The sequence below is a fragment of the Pelodiscus sinensis genome, chromosome 8 (genome assembly GCF_052426305.1).
Source record: "Pelodiscus sinensis isolate ZL-2025 chromosome 8, ASM5242630v1, whole genome shotgun sequence".
In the NCBI taxonomy this organism is placed as follows: Eukaryota; Metazoa; Chordata; order Testudines; family Trionychidae; genus Pelodiscus; species Pelodiscus sinensis.
Genome location: NC_143059.1, coordinates 17,185,570 through 17,209,956, shown reverse-complemented (window position 1 = coordinate 17,209,956; position 24,387 = coordinate 17,185,570). Strand labels below are relative to the sequence as shown.

Here is a 24,387-nt window from a genome sequence, read left to right as displayed (position 1 = left end):
GGAGAAAATATTTCCAACCCAGCTCTGTTGGCCTGCACCATCATTAAAAATCTTTTTATACTCTCAACTCTCCTTGCAGCAGCTATTTATGCAAGCCAAGCTCAGTGTCTAAGAGAGGACAGTCTCTTCCGATGCTTTAACGTTGCCTTAAAGTCAGCTGGTAGGAGATATTTAATAGCACTTAAAAGCTGCAGCATTTCCCGGACACACAAGGAACCAGTACATTTTGTCAGACTGACTGGACAGAGTGCTGAGGTATGGATCTACAGCACTAACTCCATAGTAATTCCAGCCAAGGCTTGGGTAGGTCTGTTTTATTAATTATTCTAAAATACCATTTTGGGTAGGTTGTTTTTCTGAAAAGAATTCTGAGTGACAGGTTTCCATTTATTGGCAATAGTAGAATTCACCTTGGATGATGAATGATTTCATGTTGAAATCTCCAAAACAGTAAAAAAAAAAAAAACACTCTTTGTATTAGTTGGTATTCTCATCTTGTTAAGAGCCAGTTTGATATAAAGTGGAAGAATGGTTACTTTAGTTTTCCTGGGTATTCTTGTATTACAAGTCAGTCTATGGCAGCCAGACACCAGAAATACGATTGGTATTTCGGAACAGATCTGTACTTGTACAGCACCAATGTCCTTGGCAGCTGCCAGGTGCTTGGTACATTTTTCAAAAGCTGACTACTTATTTAGGTGCCTCCCCTTTGGCAAAAGAATCTTAACTACACATTCAATTTTGAAAATGTCAGAGGGGTAGCCGTCTTAGTCTGTAACTTAATAAACTATAAAATGAGGGGTCCTGTAGCACCTTGGAGACTAAGAAAATATATAGATAGTGTCATGAGCTTTCGTGGGTAAAACCCACTTCAGATGAGTGGAGCTCACTGCTGCTTCATTCATCTAAAGAAGTGTGTTGTGCTCACAAAAGCTCATACTATCTATATATTTCGTTAGTCTCTAAAAGGTGCTACAGGACCACTCATTTTTTAATGTTACACTGGAGTAACACAAACAAGATTTTATACTAAAACACTTCTCACCAACTGAAAAGGAAAGGCCTTTCCAAAGTAACCAAATTCATTATACAGCTATTATTGATGTAGAGCGTGTATACTGCAGCTGAAAAATTCTATTCATTGTATACATCTGTGTTTTTATGGGGTTAGAGATGCAGTGAATTAGTTAAGTTCAAAAACATACTTTCGTTTGAGACCTCTTCTCCATCTTCCAGTCCTTCTGTATGGTTAGCAAGCACTAGAACAAAATTGGGATTTGATAAATTGCATAGTAATGGCACAGCCTTGTTTTCTCCTCCTCTGCGAGTTGTTTCATGCAATAACTACTCAGAACAGAAGTAATCTCATCTCCCTTTGTACAATTAAAGGCTGATCCTCAGCTGGTATAAATTATGACAGAACCATTAAAGGCAATGAAGCTATGTCAATTACATTAGTTAAGCACCTGCCCCTTGTTTTCTTTATTCATTCAATTCCACTTCTACCATGAAGCATTCCACATATTAAACCAAGTCTACACAATGGTCCAGTTCCTGCACCCGTCAATGGAATATCTGTTACTTCTTAATGACTTGTACATTGAAGTCCAGTCCTACCTCACCTGAATGTATAACCCTTCTGTGGGGTTAAGATATAAGTTAAGATTCCAAGGTCAAATCTTTGGATTACAAGCTACTCAGGGCAGAAAAAGTTTTCCTGGATTGGAACAGTTACATATTTTACAGTGCAGTGCTGCTTAAATAATAAGAGAGTCTTGGTGGATCTTGTATTCATGCTTAATGATTGACCTTTTAAGAAATGAGCGAGGAAGGACTCATTGGAGACTAACAAAATATATAGATAGTGTCATGAGCTTTCGTGGGTAAAACTCACTTCTTCAGATGAGTGGAGCTCACTGCTGCTTCATTCATCTAAAGAAGTGTGTTGTGCTCACAAAAGCTCATGATACTATCTATATATTTCGTTAGTCTCTAAAAGGTGCTATAGGACCACTCTTTTTTTTTTTTTTTTTTTTAAGTACACTGCTGCTTAACTTTTAGTTTTAAAGCTTAGATTTCAAATTGGACCCACCTTATACATTTTAACAATTTGGCTGGGAATGTCTCTATGTATATATACAACTTTAAAATGCCCATAAATTACTAGTCTTTTTGTGGTTCTCAACAAAATCTCTGAAAATTCCTTTTTTATGGCTCTAAAGTTAACTACAAATCTCTACACATTGTTGCAATTGGCCATAAGAGTGTTGTGCAATTGGGAAAATAGAGGACAGCTGTGTTTAATTTCTTAATGCTCACTTACAAAGAAAATGCACCACTACATTTGATGGTATTTCTTCTAACAATAAATGAAAGACTGGCCAATAGTATACCTTGTAAAATATACAGTGCTTTACACAGGGCTAATGCTGCCATCCAAAAAAACCCCCCGAAAAGCTAAATCCACAAAGATAAATAGAAAAACTACCTTTTTAATTACTGATCACATGGACAAGTGCGGGAGATGAGGTTTCAATGAAAAACCTCCCTTGACTTGTTCTCACAGTGGCCTCCTTAATTACAAAGAAAAGTTGTCTAATAATAATGTAATTTGGGCTGCTGCTTCTTCTGTGTGCAGTGTTGTAGGTCCCAGGATAATGCAAAAGTTAAAGCCCTCTTGCTCTGCTCAGCTCTCTTGTTCCTAATTATTTTTAAAAAAATGTCCCCCTTACCCCTCACCAAAACCACTATGATTAATATCTAGTCCTAATGCTCACATTCACTTTCTAACTTTCCTTACCATGGTCTTCACAGTTCTTGCCAGTATAACCAGGGCAGCATTTCCAGTGCAAAGAGTTTAAAAGCTTCTGCTTCACATGGTACACGGGCTTCAAAGTTGCCCTATACCTGGAAAATGAAAAACATGAGACTAAGGACCAGATCCTCCATTGGTATAAATCTCCACCAGCTGAGAATCTGGTGCTTATACTGTACTAACTGGCTAGTATAAAAATTAAGAAATGATGATAACATGCATCTACAGTGCTCACAGAGCATTCATACTAACCATGCAGTGAGAGCAAGTCTGTTCCATCTCAGTGAACTGCGATTTGATTTTCACACTCAGTTTTAGTAGCTCCCTCTCTATAGGCCTCTTGCAGAAAAGAATTATTGTGTTAGTTGCAAGGAAGTCCAAGGATAGCAGCTGAATGTTAGTTTCGGTAGTATCTCGCAAAAGTAAAGCCAGTTGCAGATGAAAGGTGGAGGTTGCCATTGTTTATTAGCAGAGCGCCAACAGCTTGTTCCACATTCTGCAGTAGAACATTAGAGTTACAAACACGCTGGGAATAAAGGCTGTTCATAACTCTCAAATATCCGTAACTCTGAACAAAACATGATGGTAGTTCTGTGAAACGTTTAGAACTGAACATTGACTTGATACAACTTTGAAACTTTAATATACAGAAGAAAAATTCTGCTTTTTTTTTAGTAGTTTACTTTTAACAGCACTGGATTTGCTGTTGGTTGGTTGGTTTGGGGTGGGGGGTTGTTTCATTTTGTTTTGGTCTTGTCACTGCTGCTGCCTAATAGTGTACTTTCTGTGTGAAACAAGGTGGGTGACTGTACCTCTGGTGTTCATAACTGACTTTCTACTCTAAGTACTCCCACAAATGTTGGAGTAAGACTGCATTCCAGAAGTGTGGTGGTCTCTCGTTACTATATGGTAGCCTTGAAGGGGCCCATAATTACAGTTTTATTGTTGGTATATTTATCAGAAACACCACAGAAGGGTTATACATTCAGATCCAAATTTGACTCAAAATCCAAATGCCAGCTGGAATATCTTTTGTAACTTTTTAAAACAAATTACAAAGGAATGTAAACAGACATTTTATTGCAGTGTGCAGCACTGTATTAGTACCAGAATACTCGTGGTTTGATGTAGGCTATCAACAAATACAAAACTGGACAATTTAGTTGTTCAGAGCAGCTGACAAATTAATGCATGGATAGATTATGAATAAGACTTTAAAAAAAGTTAGATTCAATAATACATTAATAACATGGGTAAGACTGTGTGGGTGAATGTTAAATGTTTATTTAAACCAGAAAATCTCCCTTTCAACTAGAGTTTCCCAACCACTGTCACGTGCCAATATTAGTACCTCAAGCTCTTCCTTGCACAGACATTACTTGTCAGAGAATAGCACCCAATGCTGTCTTAGGCCCTGAACCTGGACATGCTTGCAGTGCTTAATGTGATGCAGTGTAAGTAGTAAGTAGTCCCACTGAAGTCGATGGACAGTTGCAGTCTCCCTCAGTTAAAGATGCTTAAGCTCACTTTAGATTACTTACACACACACACACACACACACACACACACATGTGTAGATATGTAGACACAGACATATATGGACTGGATTTGAAAAAGAACATCATGAAGTAGGAGTACAAGTCCCTCTGGCTTTCAATGGCAAGGGCATATCTTCTCTGGAAAAAAAAAAGTATGTTCTTAACCTCTGCTAGTGAACACAGGTTGAAGTGGCAGTGAATACAAGGCAACTTGGCTTTTAACTACGTCTTCACTGTTACTTGAGCTAGCAAGCCTAAGTTAGAACACACTTTATTTTGCAGTGTATACATACGCTAAGTGACTTAGGAACATCTCTCCCTAAATAGCGAAAGGAAAAATCTGTCACTCCCTCATTGATTTTACTAAAGCCAGCAAAGAAGCAGATAATCAAAAAAATAAATATTCATTGTTTCTCCAATTGTATGAGGTATCTAGAAAGGCAGGCTGTTGGGGCTGCTTGTTTTGTTTTACTGTTGTACATCTTCCTAACCCATCACACTGACTATGTCACACTTCTCTTTGATCTCTCTACTTGCCTTCCGCAGCTTTTATTTGCTTTCAAGGCACTTCATAGTCAACCCTGCCCCACCCACCCCACCTATTAACCACTGATGCTCCAGGTGGCCTATGGCAGTAGTGTGCAACCTTTTTCCCAGCGTGACCCCCAGGAATTTTGGTTGAGGAAAAAAAAAGGTTGTGGCCCCTTTAAATAAATTGTGCTCTGCTTGCCTGCCACTCCTCCTGCCCCCGCTGAGCCAGGAAAAGAAAATGGCAGCCAACCCGATGCTGCGACTCCTCAAGAGGACAGCCACAACCCCCTTCCATGGATTGCGCACCGCTGGCCTATGATGCCAACCCCCATTGCCCACTTCTTCAGTTTTCAAACAAACATCTTCATGCTATCTCCTGTCCAGCCCTGCATCCTGGGGGAACCCCCCACATACGTCAGCAAAGCTGCCTCGTTGCCTTCCTCCAATCCCTCCCCAAAACTCTCCTTTCTGCGACTCGTAGAAACAACTCCACAAGGGCTAAGCTGCTCGTGTGCAGAGACTGGCCAATAAGGCATCATTCTTTACTTGAACTTGACCATCTGTCTACACCCAGCTGTTCCCTTTTGGCCGATACTTAGGTTGAAAGCTCCATGGGATAGGACCCATCTTGTTAGTGCCTAACACAACATGTTTCTGGGCACTATGTCATACACATAAGGATAGCACTAAGGGTACTTACATGATTTTCTGGCAGTCGGGGGCTCCATTTGAACAAGGTTGTTGTGATTTAATCACATATTTCTCTTTCTTGCAGGCAGCAGCGTATGTGACCAGCTGGGTCTTCACGAAGGAACACCAGTTCCTGGGAGGGGGGAAAGCACAGGGAAAGAATTTGAAATGAAAGTTTTCAAAAATCCCTGCAGTGCCAGGGAAGCGTGCTTTTCAAGCTGAATGTCGAAAAGGGGAAATGGAAATCTCTGGAAAAGCTTTTCCTTGTGGTTTATTTCCTTTGCTCTGTGGTTGCATTGAACACTAATAAACATTACCAAGGAGTAGTCTCTGAATATGGGGCTATCACAACCTAGAGCCATGTTTGCAACCCTCTCCATTTTGGGTTCAGCTTACAGGCTCAAAGCTTCACCTGCAAATATCTTATTGGCTGATTGAGGACATGTAGAAATCAAATAACTTGACTGCCATGTTGACTCATGTAGCTAGGCATCAAATGGTATTAATTTTGGATTACAATGGGTGACTGGTTCTGAAAATCCAAGGCTCAATACAACTATAAACTCCACTTGTAGAAAGACTGTTCCTAAAGAACGAGGAGACCTGTGGCACCTTAAAGATGAACAGATTGACATGGACATGAGCTTCCATGCATCTGATGAAGTGGTTTTTACCCTCGAAAGCTTATTCCCACATAAATCTGTTTGTCTTTAAGGTGCCACTGGACTCCTTGTTGTTTTTGCAAATAGATTAATATGGTGCCCTCTGAGACTTGTTCCTAGGCAGTTCTTTTCTTTAGGTGATATATTGGTCTTCCTTAATATTAATTGCAGCAGCCTTGGAAAAAAATCCACCACCAAAGGAAAATCATCTTTAAAAAGTGAGTACAGCATCATGTGTTTGTTTCATTCTCATGGCCATTCGAAGGGTAAACGAGTTTTTGTTTCTGGGCTGGTAAATTTTCATGCTAATTTTTACAAGGCTAAATTATACTGGAATCCACTAGTCCCAACAGCGCTCTATTTCCAAGACTTCATAACTAGCCCAAGACAGTTTCTCTGAACTAAAAATCTCGTAGGCAAGGTGTTACAAAACCAGAGAGTGGGTAGACATTGGCAGGCAGGGGGAATCTGCTCACACACGAGAGCAAACACACAAAAACACCCTGGGAAAATCAACTTGTAATTAGTGTTAAAATGGGAACATGTTACCCATCCTTTGTTTGATAGTGTCTATTCAAGAAGCTTCAGCAATTACTCAAACAATAAAGGAGCCAAGCCAAAACTACATCAGGTCAGTAATTAACACAAATGGGGCTATGTTTAATGCTTGCAAGAGAGAGATAAGTGGGTCCCAAATGGCAAGGAAACTGGGCTCCTTGGTTAGCACTCTGACTGTAATAGTTTCTAGAGGAAGAGTCTATTGAACCAGCTTGTAAGATTTTACAGAGCACATATCTATAGACAGTCTGGTGCAGGGCTGGGGAACCGTTTATCGGTGGTTAGCCACTGACCCATAGGGAAAGCAGTTGGAAGCCACACACAAGTGAGAAGCAAAAAATAAAAGTCACTGGCGTGGCTCCCACCTAATAAGCAGGAAAAAAAGACTTGTCTCGCTTGCCACATGGTGCCAGGGTTCCCCTCACAATCCTGCCCTGTGGGAAGGGATGCTAAGGCTCAGGGCAGATTCACTTTTCTGGGGGCTGGAGGCTAGTAGATTTTGTGGGGCACCCATAAGCTCTGAAGCTAAAAGGGAGGGTTCGCTGTGCGGAGTGGGGGCACAGGGACTGGGTGGGAAGCAGGGTGCAGGAGTGGGCTGAGTGTGCAGGGTCCTGGCGGGAGGTAGGTTGCAGGAGTGGGGTGGAGTGTGAGCTCTGGGAAGGAGATAGAGTATAGGAGCAGGACAGGAGTGCAGAGGCCTGGACAGGCAGGGAGAAGGGATCGGGGCACCCAGCTGTCTCAGTTCTTGGGGAGACAGATAGCTCCATGCTGCCCTGCACTTGCAGATGTCTCTCTCCGATGCTGTTATTGGCTACAATTCCCGAGCAGTGGGTGGAGCCTGTAAGCAAGTGCAGGGACACAGCTTCCCTGCACTGTTATTCCCCCAGCTTGGGAGGGAAGGGGAACAGCAGCATGCAGAACTGCTTTCTACCTCCTACCAGACATGGCCTATGGACCAAATGCAGATCATGGTTTACCTTGATCTGGCCGGGAGACTTGGGGCTTCCCTTAACAGCAGGGAACCAGGTCTCCATCAGAGCGGCTACTTCACACGTCCACCACCAGTTTGTCACCAAAAATATCATAAGACTTTTACATGGAATGTTAACTCCACAAGAAGTGACCCCCAGAGGCGAGGCTTGCGAACCGCGTGTTAACCGAACAGGCTGGAAAGCTGAGGAGCTACTGTCTCAATAATCGAGTGAACAGTGTTCCCCTAGGGAGGTATTTATATCTGACCCTTCAATCAAAGAGATGACATTTTGGGGATACACTGTGGTACACTCTCTCCTGAAGCTCAGTGTCTGTGACAGGCATCACTTGGCGAAATTCTATGGGTCTGTGTTACCCAGAAGGTCCACATGATCCCAGCGATCTTGTTGGGACTTAAAATCTAAATAACCTGTCTCCCAATGGGCAGGTTACTTGAACTCTGCCTCTTGAAGTATAACAGCTGCAAATGACATTTTACATGCTCGGGCAGAACCGTAATAATTCCTTTGACATGGAGCCCACGCATTTTTATTCACCGCATCACTTTCTGGAGATTCAGGTTGTTAGAAGGCCAGTTGCAAACAGAATTGTGGTTTTCATCATTTTCCCATTAGGAAAAAAAACCCCAATTCTACAATTGATGTTAACTAGCAGTTTTGGACCAAGGACTCTTTTTGACATGGTTCTTTTAGAGGTGACCGTGGGTATGCTGGCAAGAGTGACTCGCCAACCAAGTAACAAGGATAAATTCCTCAGCCTTTATCCAGCCTCACCATGGATTCACAGGCAGGCCATGGGGCATGCCTGGCACACCAAAGATTATAAAATGTTCAGATTGCTCAGTCTCAAAGGACCCAGGACCGGCTCTAGGCACCAGCAAAACAAGCAGGTGCTTGGGGCGGCACATTGTCAGGGGCGGCATTCTGGCCAGCAAGAGGAGCAGGCGGGGAGCCCCACAGCCGGCTGCTTGGAGCCTGTGCCTGGCCCCGGGTCACTGGGAGCTCTGCGTGGGCAGCCCAGAGGCGTGACCCCTGCTGGGGCGCTTCCTGGAGGGCGGTGTGGGGCTGCTGCGGCTGGTGACCCTGAGCCCAGTGTGCCAGGCCACGGCCGAGGCGGCTGCTCCTGGCAGCCAGCTCCAAGCTCACTGGAGCGGAGTTCAGGGGCTCGGCGGGTGCCAGGGCTCAGCCGCAGCGGGACCCCATCCCCCGAGCGCCAGGGACAAGCGCGACCCTCCTCCAGTTTCTCTGGCCGCAAATGCACCCAAGGGGCACCCATGGCCTGGTGCCGTCACCACATGGGCCCCCTGCTGTGGATGTCCCCTGCCCGGGCACCGGCTTGGGGCAGGCGACAGACACATTCTCCCCGCCGCCCCGCAGCAGCCGGCTCCCATTGCTGCTGCCGCTGCTACAGGTGCCTCATGCCCGCCAAGTGCTTGAGCAATCAGCATCTGGAGACAGCCATCGCCTGCTCCGGCGGGAGAGCTGCGATCAGAGCCGCTCCGCCACGCCACCCTCCGCCGCAGTTCCCTCCAGCCAGCAAAGCAGCAGCCCAGAAAAATGAGGGGGAGGGATAAGAGAGGGCCAGTGCTATTTTGGGGGGAGGGGGAATTGCTAATTTCTAATGGGACCCTATGCAACAGCAGCCACCTCTGCTCCCAGCTGGGGTTCCCTGATTGCAATGTGTGGTGCGCCCTCCAAAAACTCTCCACTCTGGCTGGAGGGAGGGCGAGGCAGCCGGCTAATCCCAGGTGCACTTAATTCAAACTAGGTAAACCTCATTCTATGAGGACTAACGCCTAGTTCGAATTAACTAGTTCGAATTAAGGGCTGTGTAGCCCCTTAATTCAAACTAGTGGGAGGCTAGCCCTCCCCAGCTTTCCCTGGTGGCCAGTCTGGCCAACACCAGGGAAACTCTTCTGCCTCCCTCCCGGCCCCGGAGCCCTTAAAGGGGCACAGGCTGGCTACGATGCCCGTTCCAGGTGCAAGCCTGCCAGCACCCAGCCAGCAGACCCTGCACCTGGCACGGCTCGAGCCGGCCACCCGCTGCCACCCAGCCCTCCCCCTCTTCCCGGGACCAGACTGGCGGCTCCTGGGAGCATGCCCAGGTCCATAAGAGGTGGGCGCCTGCCTGGTCTAGTGCAGACATTGTGGACCTCATCCACGACCTCTGCACTAGGCACAGGAAAGTGGCCGTCTAGGGCAGGAGAGCTGCCAGCCTGGCCACCCAGGAGCAGGTTGGCATGAAAATCAAGGTGGTCCACTGAGACCCCCGACCCTGAGCTTAGAATGGCCGTACTGGGTCAGACCAAAGGTCCATCTAGCCCAGTAGCCTGTCTGCCGACAGCGGCCAGCACTAGGTACCCTGGAGGGGATGGACCGAAGACAATTACCAAGCCATTTGTCTCGTGCCATCCCTCTCCAGCCTTCCACAAACAGAGGCCAGGGACACCATTCCTACCCCCTAGCTAATAGCACTCCATGGACCCAACCTCCATGACTTTATCTCACTTCTCTTTAAACTCTGTTCTAGTTCTAGCCTTCACAGCCTCCTGCAGCAAGGAGTTCCACAGGTTGACTATTTGCTTTGTGAAGAAGAACTTTCTGTTGTTAGTTTGAAGCCTGCTACCCATTCATTTCATTTGGTGTCCTCTAGTCCTTCTATTATGGGAACTAATGAAGAACTTTTCTTTATGCACCCTCTCCACACCACTCATGTTTTATAGACCTCTATCATATCCCCCCTCAGTCTCCTCTTTTCTAAGCTGAGAAGTCCCAGTCTCTTTAGCCTCTCTTCATATGGGATCTGTTCCAAACCCCTGATCATTTTAGTTGCCCTCCCCTCTCCCACCCTCTCTCTTCCCCTCTCCCACCTCCTTTTCCCAGTCTCCCCCAGTTTTGTTCAATAAAGAGAGTTTCTATTTTTGTACACACGTGTCCTTTATTTTGTACATCAGGAAGGGGGGCTAGGGAGGGGTAAGTGGAAGGAGGTGAGGGAGGAATGGGGCACGAGCCCCCGATGGGGAGGACTGGGCTGGCTCTGTGGGCTCCTCGGGGTGGAAACTCTCCTGAAGCCCCTTGATTGACCCCCTCCCCTTCCGGATGGCAGCCTGCGGCAAGTGCAGCCAGGCTGATGGCTGAGTGCTGTGATGTGCCGAGTGTGGGCACTTAGGGCACTCCAAGACAGGACTGCTTTGCAAGCAGGGAACCCCTGAGAACTGTCTGTCCGGGGTCGGGGTCGGGTCCCTTTAAGCACAGCCCTCGGCTAGCCTGAGGCAGCAGCTCCACACTCTAAGTGCTAACCTGATGCCCTGCCGGCACTGCTTCCGGCCAGCCTTAACCCCGGTTCAGGGTCCACTCAGTGTGGACATGCTAGTTCGAATTAGCAAAACGCTAATTCGAACTAGTTTTTAAGTCTAGATGCACTAATTCGAATTAGCTTAGATCGAATTAACTAATTCAAACTAAGTTAGTTCGAATTAGTGCTGTAGTGTAGACATACCCTACTTTATTATATTATTTATAAATACAATCAAGTCACAATCACTGTTATCCACGTTAACATTAAGTTTTAGTTCTGGATGAGTTCTTCTTTATATGTCAAGATGATGTTTAATAGAGAATTCCTGTCTTAGATGCAACATTTTGCTCATGTAAGAATGTACAAGACAGAACCACCTAACTGGCACGGTAGCTTATTTTAAGACTATAAAAGGAACAGTAGCACCTTCTCACAGAACGGTGTTTTGATAGATAACCACTTTCCCATAAGAAACCAACTAGTTACTAAAAACAAAAATAAAATAAAGCTCCAGACAATGCCATAAACGTCATATTGGATGTTTGAAAAGGTCAATGTTTGAAAAGGTCAGGAAACTTTTATACTCCATTATTTCAAAGGGGCTAGCATTAAAAGAGGGCATTGTTTGTCTTGGGAATTAAGCTGTGTCTGATAAACTCTATATAGTAGATTTTTAAATGGGAACATGGGAACTAAATATTTGATAAGTGGCATATCTGGGAAAAGTTTGCCTCAGAGACTCAACTGCAGAAACAATGGGGAACCATGTCAAACATGAAGGCAGATATTGACATTAGCAGGCAGGAGAGCAGCTTACCCATCAGTGCAAGGAAGAAAGTGGAAATGGTAAGGGGAGCATGGCTGAATGAAAAAGGTGAGACTTCACTTTTTAGAAAAGTTTGCCAGGCCACTGCCTTTGGGTTTGTCAGGGTATGTGCAGCATTTTCTGTCTGTGAGTATTTTTGAGACGCATGATGCTAAACAAAATTCTGTTTTTCATGGAAATCAACTTACTGCGAACCCCTTAAAATCTAAGGGAGGCTGCAGAGTTCTGAAAGCTGCGTGGAGATGCATGGTACGTCTGCATAGCAAAGGAAATCCACACTGGCCCGTGCCAGCTGACTTATGTTCCCTGGGCTGGCACAGGACTTATGCTCCCTGAGGCTGTGGGACAGCTCACAGTATTGCCAACCCCACCAGTTAGTGAGTTAGACTCGAAAAATCATGAGATTGGCCTGGAAATCTTAAAATTGTTATAAAGATTTAATCCTAAATTTTTATTTAACCTTCTGCTTTTTGCTCTCCCCTGCCTGCTCCCTCTGTATGTGTGACTGGCCCAGCACCGCCTGCTCTTGTATGTGTATGAGAAGGAAGAAGATTTGGGCTCCCACTGCATGAGCTCCCAAGAATGCAAAGAGCTCCTACTTGCAAGCCCTGCTCCATAATTGCATAAAGTCGTCACCAGTCTCCCCTCCCCCCCAGCTATACAGTCTCCCGTCCCCATAACTGCCCCAGTTTGTGCAGCTCCATGTAGGACATTTGGCACCAATATGAACAAGTCACTAGTCTGCCCCAAAGGGTCTCCGGCCACTGCTTGTAACCACATGACGGGCACGAAAGACTCACTCCATGATCAAGAACATTGTGCATGGGGCTGCACAAAACTTTATTCCCGTCCCCCCAAAAGTGAGTGCCCTATACCTTTTGTAGCCCAACTATTGCCCCATATCCTGCTGCTGTGCTGCCCTCTCTCAGGATTGGGGTTTGCGTGGGAAGGTGGTGGAACCCTAACTCTACCTTGCGCCTGGTCTGAAGTAGCCGCAGCGCTGAGAGCAGGAAGGAAACCCCAGGGGAATGAGAGAAAGCTGCTGGTAGATCTAAACAATCCGGGCAGCGCTGCCCCAAGCAGCTGTTGGGAGAGGCACTGTCCAGGCTGAGCAGAGGAGTGATTTAAAGTGGCTCCCCAAAACAATAGGCACCCCAGGGCAGTGGGAAGAGGTGGGGCCTGCAGCTGACAGATTTTTCACTACAATGAAGCTTTGCTCATCTTGACAGAACACTCCCATGCCCCGGCACTGTCCAGCAAGGGCTGGCGGCTGGCAGTTCCATCGCCAGGTCACGAGTGAGGGTTGGCATGTCTGGTTTTGTGCTGGGCAGGCTTCAGCTGGAAGATCTAGGATCCTGTGTGGCGAGGGGAGACTTAGAGGACCTATAACCAGTGGCAACACTGTTCCACTTCAGTGGAGCTACTACCTGTGCCAATGGGAGGGCTTCTCCTATCAGCGCTGGTTTCCCACCTCCTGGTGAGACAGTAGCTAGCTCAATGGAGACTTCTCCTGTCAGCCTCGCACTCTATGCTGGGGGTTAGGTCAGTTAAAGTGCATCTCTTGGGTGTGAAAACCTCATTTAAAATCGGACGCTTGTGCGCTAGCGTTCTTGTTCTTTCCCTGGGAAAACAACCCACACCCCATGAGTCATGGCCAGGGCGGTTTGTTTATTCTCGCAGATGCTGTACCAAAACGACAAGTTCCTTCAGGGTTGTTAATCTAGAACCAAGCGTGAAGGGAGTAGAGTTATCAAAGCTGTCCGGATCCAGCCTGAAGCCCTAATACATGGATCACAGAGCAGATTATTCCAAACCACCTGTGCCACTCTAAGTCTGACTCTCCAGTGGCCCTTTCTGCACTTAGACTAACACAGCAGAGTCAGAGCCCAGTGCATTACTGCCTGGCTCCTGCTGATTGACCCCCTCCTTCAGCCTGGCCCCAAATAACCCCTAAGCCAGGGGCTGAGAGAAGGTCTGAATTGGTAGGTACGTAGTACCACTACACCGTAGATATGTTTGTTTAAAGCCATTTGAAACTATGCCAGTGGAGTAAAGGAGAATTGGGGTCAGTATCTGGTAAGGCTTCCTGTTATTTTGGACAGTTATTAGCATTAAAGCTGGATGCACAGAGATTAAAATACTTGCAAATAGTTTGGCAGCGGCTAAATAGAATTTGACTGCAATCACACCCTCTTATTCATGTCTCAATTCTTTGGAGTTAACCTTAATTGAGGCATTAACTTTCCAGTGCTTGCCAGTGTAACCAGACGATTGCAGAATTGTCATGTCTTGTGCTTAGTCCCTGAACCTTTTCTTGGAATGGTCTGTAAAATTTACAACTCATCTTTCAACAGAGGGTCTTTTTTTCAAGTTGTTTTATTACAGACAGGTGAGCAAGCAGTTTAGCCTTTTATTGCAATTATTTTGTCTATCTCTTTTTGACCATTTCCTTTTGTGTTAAGAAAAATTCCCAGAATTGTTTCCCAGGAAAACATTTATTTCTGACATTAAAGGAGCAATTGAGAGGTCTATAGGTCCATGAGCCAAAGTCTTTCTGTTAACTTCACTGGCTATGGATTAGGCTGTAAAAGTTCCCAGAATAGCTCTCAAAGTGAGCCAGATGGTTTCCTTATTCACCTTCACAAAAACCTTGGTTTCCTTATTCACCTTTGGGATCACAAAAACCTTGTGTTCTACATGTACATTTTTTCCTCTCAGCTTCCTGTTAAATTGTGTCTAGGTTTATTCATTGCATAGACTAAATTTATAGCTGGACTAACACTCTCTGCTTTTCATTCCCTTTTGTACAATTTCACTTTGATTCAAGTCACTGCCTGGCAGGTGGACAGGAATAAGCCAGTTGGTGGAATAAGTTGAAAAGGTTTCAACACTCACTAGCAACCCAGTTGGATATTTTAGTTGTTTTTCATGTTTGACGATCTGTGCGGAACCCAAGCATTGGGCCATGATCCCTGGTGTGACTCCACTGAGGCTATATCTACATTACAAGGTTATTTCAAATTAAGTTCTTTCAAAATGATAACTCCTGACATAACTATTTTGAAATAACATGTCCACGCTACAAATCCCCATCGCAATAGCACAGATCTATATCGAATAGAGTGCCCTCACTCATTGGAGCCTGAATCGCATTTAAAGCACTCTGGGCAGGACATCAGGACAGCAGCTGCTTGCGGCTGTGAGAGGCTCGTGCTTAAAGGGGCTCCCTTTTACGGCCGTGTCTCAGGCTCCTCTCCTTTGCCTGCCTCCTTGAGGGACCGCAAACACCACACCACGTGCTCTGGTTGCCCTTGTGGGTGCCACAGTTCTACCCATGGAGCCAGAGCTGCTGCACAGCATTGTCAGGCCCTTAGGCCTCCTGCTGCACCTCCTGGCGCAGTTAATGCAGGCTGCTCTGGTAGCTCTGCAGGACCAGGACGGTTAGCTCAGACTGGGGCACTGCCTCACCCTGGCCCAAACCTCACAGCCCCCTCCATCCTCCTCAACACACCAAGCACCTCCACTTCTGGCACCTGGACACATAGGAACATAAGAACGGCCGTACTGGGTCAGACCAACAGTCCATCCTGCCCAGTATCCTGTCTGCCGACAGTGGCCAATACCAGATGCCCCAGAGTAAGGGGATCACAACAGGTAATCCTCGCATGATCCCTCCCCTGTGACTCACCTCCAGAGAAACAGAGGCTAGGGGACACTATTCCCACCCATCCTGGCTAATAGCCATTGATGGCTCTAACCTCCATGAATCTATCTTCCTCATTTTTTACACCTGTTCTGGCGGGTGGGACCGGATTGTCCTGGAGTGGTGGGAGGACCAGCAGTGGCTCCAGAACTTCCGTGAGCAGAAGGACACCTCCCTGGAGCTCTGCAAGTGGAGATGGGACACCTGAATGAGACGTGACATCCCCCTCCAGAAATGTGTCGCCATCACCCTCTGGAAGCTCACCACACTGGACAGTTACCGCTCCATCGGAAACCAGTTCGGCATGGGGAGATTGACTGGTGGGGGCCGTGGTCATGCTGGTTTGATTCTCTTGCTACTGTCCCAGGAGGACGGTGAACTACTGCAATGGCTACCCTAGGGAGCGGGGTGGAATCTCCATCTCTGCAGAGTTTGTAGTCCTGGCTTCACAATGCCCTGCCGGGGTTGGGGTTGCTCCTGCTGTGGGAAGGGGGTTGGGCTTGGAGAACTCCTGAGGGCTCTTTGTTCTATGTTTTTACAGGTGGTGAGGGCCATCGATACCATCCTGCTGCACAGGGTCATCACCCTGGGCGACATCAACCCCCAACGTCATGGGGGGTTTGCCGCCATGGGCTTCCCCAATTGCGGAAGTAGGGTCATTGACAGCACCTGAGCCCCTGACACTGGGCCTCTGACAATATAAATAGGAAGGGGTACTTTCCATGGTCCTGCAGGCCACCGTGGACAACCAGGGCCACTTTGCGGACATTAACCTCAGGTGGTTGGGGGAGGGGCATAACACCTGCATGTTCTGCAACTCCAGTCTCTTCCAGAGAATGCACACTGGCACTTTCCCACTAAACAACGCTTCAACTCCAGGCTCAGCAGGTGCTGCATTGTGGTGGAGGACATCTTTGTCCACCTCAAAGGAGATTCCAGTGTCTCCTCACCCGCCTGGACCTGAGTGACCAGAACAGTCCCAAGGTGATGGCGGCCTGCTGTGTGCTCCACTACCTCTGTGAAAATAAGGGGGAGTCTTTCCTGCCAGGGTGTGGGGAGAGGGGCAGAGGCAGAGTGGCTCACCAGGGTTTTTGAGCTACAATCTGGCAGGCCCACATCCAGAGAGCCAGTTACCTCATCATAGACTAAATAAGGTTGTTCAGGCATGACTTGCCCTTGGTGAATCCATGCTGACTATTCCTGATCACTTTCCTCTCTTCCAAATGCTTCAAAATGGATTCCTTGAGGATTCCATGTAAGGACTTGCAGTCACTGGTAAGTAACTTCCATTTCTACTTCTTCACATGCTGATTCCTATGTGTATAGCACATGTGGGTCACTGATGAGCAGTATTCAGAATGGAGAGGGGTCTGAAGATGCTGGCAGCAGAGAGGCATCGGCAGCAGAGGCCAGAATGGATGGACATGAGCTAATAGGCATTGTGTCATTATGCCCCCAAAAGCCATTTAGAGATTCTCTGACAGGATGTTGCTTGTCCTCGTGACTCTTCTGCTACGGGAAGAAATAGTTTTGCTGATGTTGTCTTTTACAAGTAGAACAAAGCACAATTGACATTGAAGGAATTAATTATTTTCTTTTTTGGCAGAAGCATGGAGTTTTGTGAAGAAAGCACAAAGTGGGTAGTGTGGTTGGTATGTAATTAATTCAGAAATAACCTTGGGAGTGATTTAGGATGCAGTCAAGGGAAGAAGTTTTCCTTGTGAAAAACAGTTTATGGGGGGTCTGCTATGAGGGTGGACATCTTGCTCTTCTTTGTGGAGGAAACAACAGCTACTAAAAATACAACTTTCATGGATAATTGGGACATGGAACATGTTGCTAATGATTCAAATAGTGGTCCAATGACTACTGATAGGACAAGGTTGAGATCCCTCCAAGATATAGGTTTATCCACTGGCAAAAATGTGACTAAGCTTTTCATGACTATCACTGTTGGGTGAATGAAAATGAAATGTCTGGCTACCTGGAGGAAGGAAAGCATCAATTGCTGCAAGATGAACCCACAGTGTCCATCTTGAAAAGACCTGAGTTATTTGATGGCGGGCACTAATCTAAAACATTGGCAAATTTGGAGAAGGCTGATTATGTCTCCCTTTCGGATGCATTCCAATGCCTGACTGCTTCCAGGCAAAGGAGAAGAGACCTTGCTCCATCCTGTTGATGTAAATTAATATATCCTGAGGGTGCTGGATCAGGGAGTCCAACCTGTAGTGTGTAAATCTGTATGTCCCAGTGTTCAGGGCATTTTGCCTGTTGGGACCATTGGTACCCCTGTGTCCCAGGAGGCTGTAGTTCAGTGGTTCTCTGAAAGATGGGCTGGCCCTGGCGAAGAATCAGGCCCAGCACTCCTGGATGAAGTCAGTGGATTGTCAATCTTTGTGCTTTAGAGCGGGGCCACTGACTGAAGCAATGTACCCTATATTGATCATGCTTTGCCCTCTGGAGGTTTTCAGCCTTTTCTAGTCTCTTGGGACGCATATGTGAAGGCTCACCCGACATGCACAGTTGAGGGATGGTTTTTGGACAGATCTGGCCAGGGATCTGTCCTTGTGGCCATGAGCGTGCACCCTACTCTGACAGAAGCTGAGGAAGATTTGTTTTCGGACTTAGCAGCTGAGGACTTTGTAAGTTCATGCTCGAAGGGGTGCTGCTTGTCTGCTGGGGCCAATGTATGGGGCGTGCAGGCTCCTAGCCTTCTCCAGAAGGTGCTTCCATAACCAAAGATTGCATGTTTACAATGGAAATGAGCTATATGGCTAGACTGTAAACCTCTGTTAATACATGGGTATAACCTTATTTACAATCCCATGTGCAAGCTGCCAAAAGAGAGAGGCTGGAAGAACCTGTGGACTCAGGGATTCCAGCTGAAGCCATGCAGTGGTAGGAAGTAACTGGAGAGACATTGGCCCACACGGTGTCTGATGTCCCTGGTTTGGAGCATGAGAGAAACCACGGTGCATGTGGACCACTGAAAGCCACCTGTTAGAATTCCAGGCTCAGGCCCATGGCTCCCATGCACACCTCTGTGCGGCATATACCCAGGGGAGACCAGCACAGGCAGAAGTACCACCTGTGTGAGGAGCTGATCTTGCATTAATTGCTACCTGAGTCCAGACCACCCTTCCTTACCTAACGGAGATACACAATGTGGCCGTTTTCACAGCCAGAAACAGTTGTTTTGATAACATTAGCTACTCTGCCATGCACTCCTAGTGTGCGCAGCACAGCTTTTACTGCAGTGCAGCGAGGCAGACACAGGCCCATAGCGCTCACTCCCATTTGACCTTGTCCAGCAGCACTGCAGTCAAACTACAGACTTCACTCCACCAGGATTTTGCTGCATGACAGTGAATGTTCGTTCATTATTACACTGTACAACACTTTTACTTATGCAGGGAAACCTTGCAGTGCCGCTGAGTTCAGTGGTATAAGAGCCTGGACTACCCTGGCTTGGCAATAAATGGTGATGTTTGCCTTGTCCAAAGTGCAGATTTCTGGCCTGTTTCAAGTCTGGTGCACAAAAGGCTGCAGGCAGGGCCCAAGAGTCAGGAATTGTTTTGCATAACAATGCAGATGAAGCATGGTACGCGAGACGAGGTCAAGAACACAGGACAAGCAGCCTTGTACTGATACTTGTTTCTAATAAGCAAAAAATACAGATGCGGCCATAAAACGGTCAACTGCACACTTAGCAATAACATGCTGAGTAGCAGGATGTACCCCAAATAGGGGCATTGGGCAAGTTACGTATCCTACACAATACGTAATCAATTGGTAAATATTATTAGAAGGACCAAGTCTTGCTTTGCTATAAATTGGGTTTAGTAAGAACAATTGATGGGAGGGAATGGGCATGATTGATGTAACTAGAAGAAATTAGGCCCTTCACACTGGTGATCCAGTGCGTGGCATTCCAATGCGTGGGAAGAAACAGAACTATGACGACCTGCCTGGCACTGTAAGTTGAGTACAGGTGAAGTGTAAGTGATTGGGCTTTATTGTATATAGTAGATCTTTTAGTAATTGCTTTTGCATTGCTTTGCACTGTATTAAGTACTTTAGAATCTATAGTATTTAAGGTTTAAAGTGTACAGTAATTGTTCTTAAGGCTTGTAAAACTTAAACAACTGTATTAACTGCTTAAAGCTCGCAATAAATAAAAAAAATGGTTACATAGCCCTGAAGTGTACTGGTTTCTCTTGGATCTAAAATAAATCAAACCACGTGACAATTACTCACATGTGTAAAATTACCAGAGCATTAGTAGTGCAGGCTTGGGATCTGAGATGATTAACTGTTGTCTGAGACCCTCCTCCCTCAAGAAAAATGCCACTTAAGCCAGAGAGCTTTGCCTGAACAAAACCTGCAGGACTGAAATCTGAATTGCTTTATCCATGTATTGTTTTACTACTTTGTGCGAAGACTTTTAGTGCAGTTTCCCAGTCACACCTATTTCTTAAAGCTTTTAGTCTCATCCAAGTCCGCTGCTCATTCTCAGCAGAACAGGGAACTCCAGGTCAGATTCTTCTAACATTTTCAGTTTCCAACAAGAGCACAAACAAAGGCAGCTGCATAAGCCTTGCCAATGTCAATGTTCATGTGGAAAATTGGGGGCTTACTTCCTGCCTCATTTACACCTATGGAGCTCTATTGACTTAAATGGAGTTATACCTGGTTTATACCAGGGTGACAGGAGAATCAGGCCTGATTTAAAAAAAAAATAAGGTAGCATTCTGCCTTTGGTCTGGGTGCAACTCCCCCTCCCCCCGGTTGACATGAATGGGGGAGGAGGGTCTGTGAGAGGAATAAAGGCAGAATACAGCTTTAAATTCATTCAAGCAAGGAAGAATCTTGTCAGTTTATGTAACCCACATTTTTTTCATCTCCCAGCATTGCAGAAAATAAAGTGCTGTGAATGTTTGAGGCATGGTATCTTAGCAAGAACAGGGCTTGACATGCTAAACTCTGATTTCTAATAAACAGTAGTTCGCATGCCAATACTGTGTGCTCTGTTACTACGTGATTTCATCTTCCTTGGGGCGTGTAAGTGAAAGGGTAGCGGAAGAAAAGAATGCTTTTTGAAGGAGCTGAGTAATAATGTGTGAATCATGTCAGTGACTATGTCCGGTGGAATCTCTGGTCACAGCTGTTTGTGAACCATCCTCAGCTGAAAGGTTTGGTCAGTTCAGTACTTGAATTTAGAAGCTTTATTGTAAACAGATGTCAGGAGACAAGGCAAATTTGGCTACAGTGTTTTTTAAGAAAAATCCAAGCCTTTGGTTTTGCAACACTGTTCTTCAGAGGCCTAGTTATATGAGGCTATTAGCTCTTCACAAAGGGTGCATCTACAGGCAGTCCCCGGGTTACATACAAGATAGGGACTGTAGGTTTGTTCTTAAGTTGAATCTGTATGTAAGTCGGAACTGGCATCCAGATTCAGCCGCTGCTGAAACTGATCAGTTTCAACAGCGGCTGAATCTGGACACCAGTTCCAACTTACATACAGATTCAACTTAAGAAACCGAGGCGTCCCCACGTCAGCTGCTGCTGAAACTGATCAGCAGCTGATTCCAGGAAGCCTGGGGCAGAGCAACTCTGCCTCGGGCTTCCTGTAGTTAGCCGCTGGTCAGTTTCAGCAGTGGCTGACTTGGGGACGCCTGGGGCAGAGCAGCTCGGGTGCTGCTGGGTTGGTCCAGTAGCGCGGCCGCTCCTCGGCGCTACTGGACCAACCCAGCAGCACCCTAGCTGCTCTGCCCCAGGCGTCCTGATTCAGCCGCTGCTGAAACTGATCAGCAGCAGCTGAATCAGGACTCCTGGGGCAGAGCAGCTGGGGTGCTGCCGGGTTGATCCAGTAGCGCCGAGGAGCGGTGCTGCGGGACCAACCGGCAGCGCCCCACCTGCTCTACCACAGGCCCCGGGCTTTGCTCCACGTCTCCCTGGTCTGCTGGGGGGGGGGCACTAGCTGCGTCCCCCCCCAGCAGACCAGGGAGACACGGAGCAAAGCGGCGGAGGACCCAGGGCCAGACCCGCGGCGCTTCCAGATCAGCTGGAAGCGCCGCGGGTCCAGCCCGGGTCCTCTGCCACTTTGCTCCCCGTCTCCCTGGTCTGCTGGCTCCCCCAGCAGACCAGGGAGATGGGGAGCAGCTTTTCTCGCCCTGGAGGAGGCGGGCGGCGGGACCAGGTGTCCCGACGCTTCAGTCCTCCAGGGCGAGAAAATCCCCGTTTGTAACTGTGGATCTGACATAAGTCGGATCCGCGTAACTCGGGGACTGCCTGTACACAACAGAGCTAAAACCAAAATAAGCTAAACTTGAGCTATGTCAATTGCATAGCTAAAGTTGAAATAGCTTATTTTGGCTTTTGGCACTGTCTACACAGCAGGAAGTCCAAGAAAGAGCACTCTTCCTCCTACTTAATCCTCATAAAATGGAAGTCAGTGTAAGAAGTCCTCCAGCTAGACGTTATTTGGACGGCCTATATTATTTTGGAATAACGCTGCTATGTAGACGTACTCAAAGTTTCCATCATTATTTCCTAATTCACACTATCCTGTCTGAGAAGATAATAGATAATTCAACTCATTGAAAATGTTATAAGTGTGCTGAGTTAAGTCTTTTATTAAAGCTTATGCACACTGGTGATTAATATCACTGGAAATTGTATGTATTAACACAACATAAGGAATTATGAATATTCATTGATTTTAGGCTCTCGAGTCTGTGACCTAACAGGGAGAAACAGGCTTTCCCAAGACAAGAGGGAATGCAGCTACCTACCTGTCTCCAATTAAATTCATCAAGGTGTGACCAGAAACAAAGGAAGCCCAATTCATATAGAAACGAACAGGGAAAAGGGAAACCCACAAGACTGGAAGAGCTGCATGAGGTCATCCAGCCTGTTTGGACAAGGTCATTGAACTTTGGAAGATATAAGCAAAGACAGAAGCCACTTTTGGCATCCATCACTACACAGACATACAAGGACAGAGCCTTGAGAGTTGAGGAAGGCATGTCCTTCTACCAAGGTGTGGGTTGGACTGAGTCTCTAAAAATTGAATATAGTTGAAAAAACATCTTAAACAAAGTCTGTGCATCACTACATTACATTTTTTACATTTAGATGCATGTTTTCACATTTATTTTCTAGTAAACCTTTTTTAACTTTATTCCTTATGTTTGGCATCACTTAACCTATCTCCTATTATTAATACATTAGTTTTATTTTTATTATAAACCAATTCAATGCTGTGTTTAAATGAAAGGGTGTATTTAGTTAAGTTAGGGTGTTTCTACACTGCACCCAAAGCTCAAAATAAGCAATGTAATTTGAGCTATGCAAATTGCGTAGCTTATTTTGAATTAATTTTGAAAATAGCTTATTTTGAAATTTGGCGAAGTCTACACAGCACTTCTTTTGAAATAAATTGCTATTCCAAAACATCCCTTACTCCTCATGGAATTAGGTTTACAGGGGCATCGGAATAGTGAGCCCTTTATATTTCAGAATAATGGGTGCACTCAAAAACACAGAATAGCTATTTAGGGATACCTCTGGTATCCCAAAATAGCGCTGCAGTGTGGCCTTAGCCTTAGTGAGCTGTGATGAGCTTTTGGGTCTTGAGAGAAACACACCAACCAAATTATTTTTCTGAGGGTTTTTTTCTGAACATGTTCTATCTATTCAGTGTGAAGTCTTCACTTATGAGAAGCTGGGAGTTTTTAATGGTCAGCTGGTTTCCTAAGAAAGTCCCTGATTTACTTTATAGCAATAAACTAGTCAACATGAAACAGGGCTTGATTAAATCAGTGAGTGTTTTCCTGTCTAAGCAGACAAGAGAAATAAACTATGGAGAGAGTGCATTGTTCTGACTTCCTCTTGAGAGAGAGAGAGAGAGAGATGTGGATTATATTTCATGCTTTAGAGAGTTGCTGCACCCTTGTTTTGTCACCCAACCAAAATCATTTGAACGCAGAGCTGCTGGCTTTTGACATGCCTCCCAGCAACTTTAGGAGTGGTGTTAAAGGAAGGAGAGGGGTGTGCCAGTGTGAGATGACGACACGCCTGGGGTGAAATGGTGATAGCTAGGCGCTGGTGTGTGGCAATGCAATTTTCCAGTCACTGGGGGGAAGAGGGGCTTTTCCAAGGTTTGGGTTTAGGAAGCGCCCTTTTTGTGTTAGCGAAGACATTTTCACAATGTAGAAAACAGCAACAGATGGAGAGTCTCTGTCTGCGAGAGCTGTATGGCCAAACCGCCCTCCTGTAGACACAATGATTTCAGAGCAGCCGCCTGATCCTTGCCTCTAATTGCTCCAATTACAGCGTCTACAACTGGCTCCTAGAACATAAACCCAAACGTCTGATTTCTTTTAAAATCCAAATGAGAACAGACCACTCACTGGGAAGGAACCAAATGGAACCTGAGTGGGTTTACTTCTCTGAGTTGTGGCCCTGCGCAGGCCAATGGAACTGTAGCGATAACTGCTCAGTTGTTTGAACATTTGGGCTGTGGGTGAGTAGGCGAGTGACTTCAAACCATGCTTGGTCTGAGGAATAATCCCTTCGTAGGCATTGCGTGGAAGCTCGATCCAGTAAAAGCAGGCTGAAGCACCATGCTATGTGGATGTTCCAGTGAAGTGCATTACAAAGCCACAGCATTGGCTCTTCAGCTGGATCTTTTAGAGTAAGAGAAGTCCTGGGCCAGGATCTAGAAATACTACCAGGGCAAAAAATCTGCTTTTCCTTTCAAACGCTGC

At 46.1% G+C, this 24,387-nt stretch overlaps 1 protein-coding gene across 1 annotated transcript in view; it reads right to left on the bottom strand.

Annotated features, from left to right (window-relative positions):
- Positions 1-24,387, bottom strand: part of MMRN2 (multimerin 2) — a 52,132-nt gene that overhangs the window by 19,391 nt on the left and 8,354 nt on the right. Inside the window, exons 2-4 of the mRNA XM_014578735.3 lie at positions 5,585-5,707; positions 2,801-2,907; positions 1,206-1,259 (exon numbers count right to left, since the gene is read on the bottom strand). Of these exons, the coding sequence (XP_014434221.3) occupies positions 1,206-1,259; positions 2,801-2,907; positions 5,585-5,707 (284 nt within the window). The remainder of the gene's footprint in view (positions 1-1,205; positions 1,260-2,800; positions 2,908-5,584; positions 5,708-24,387) is intronic.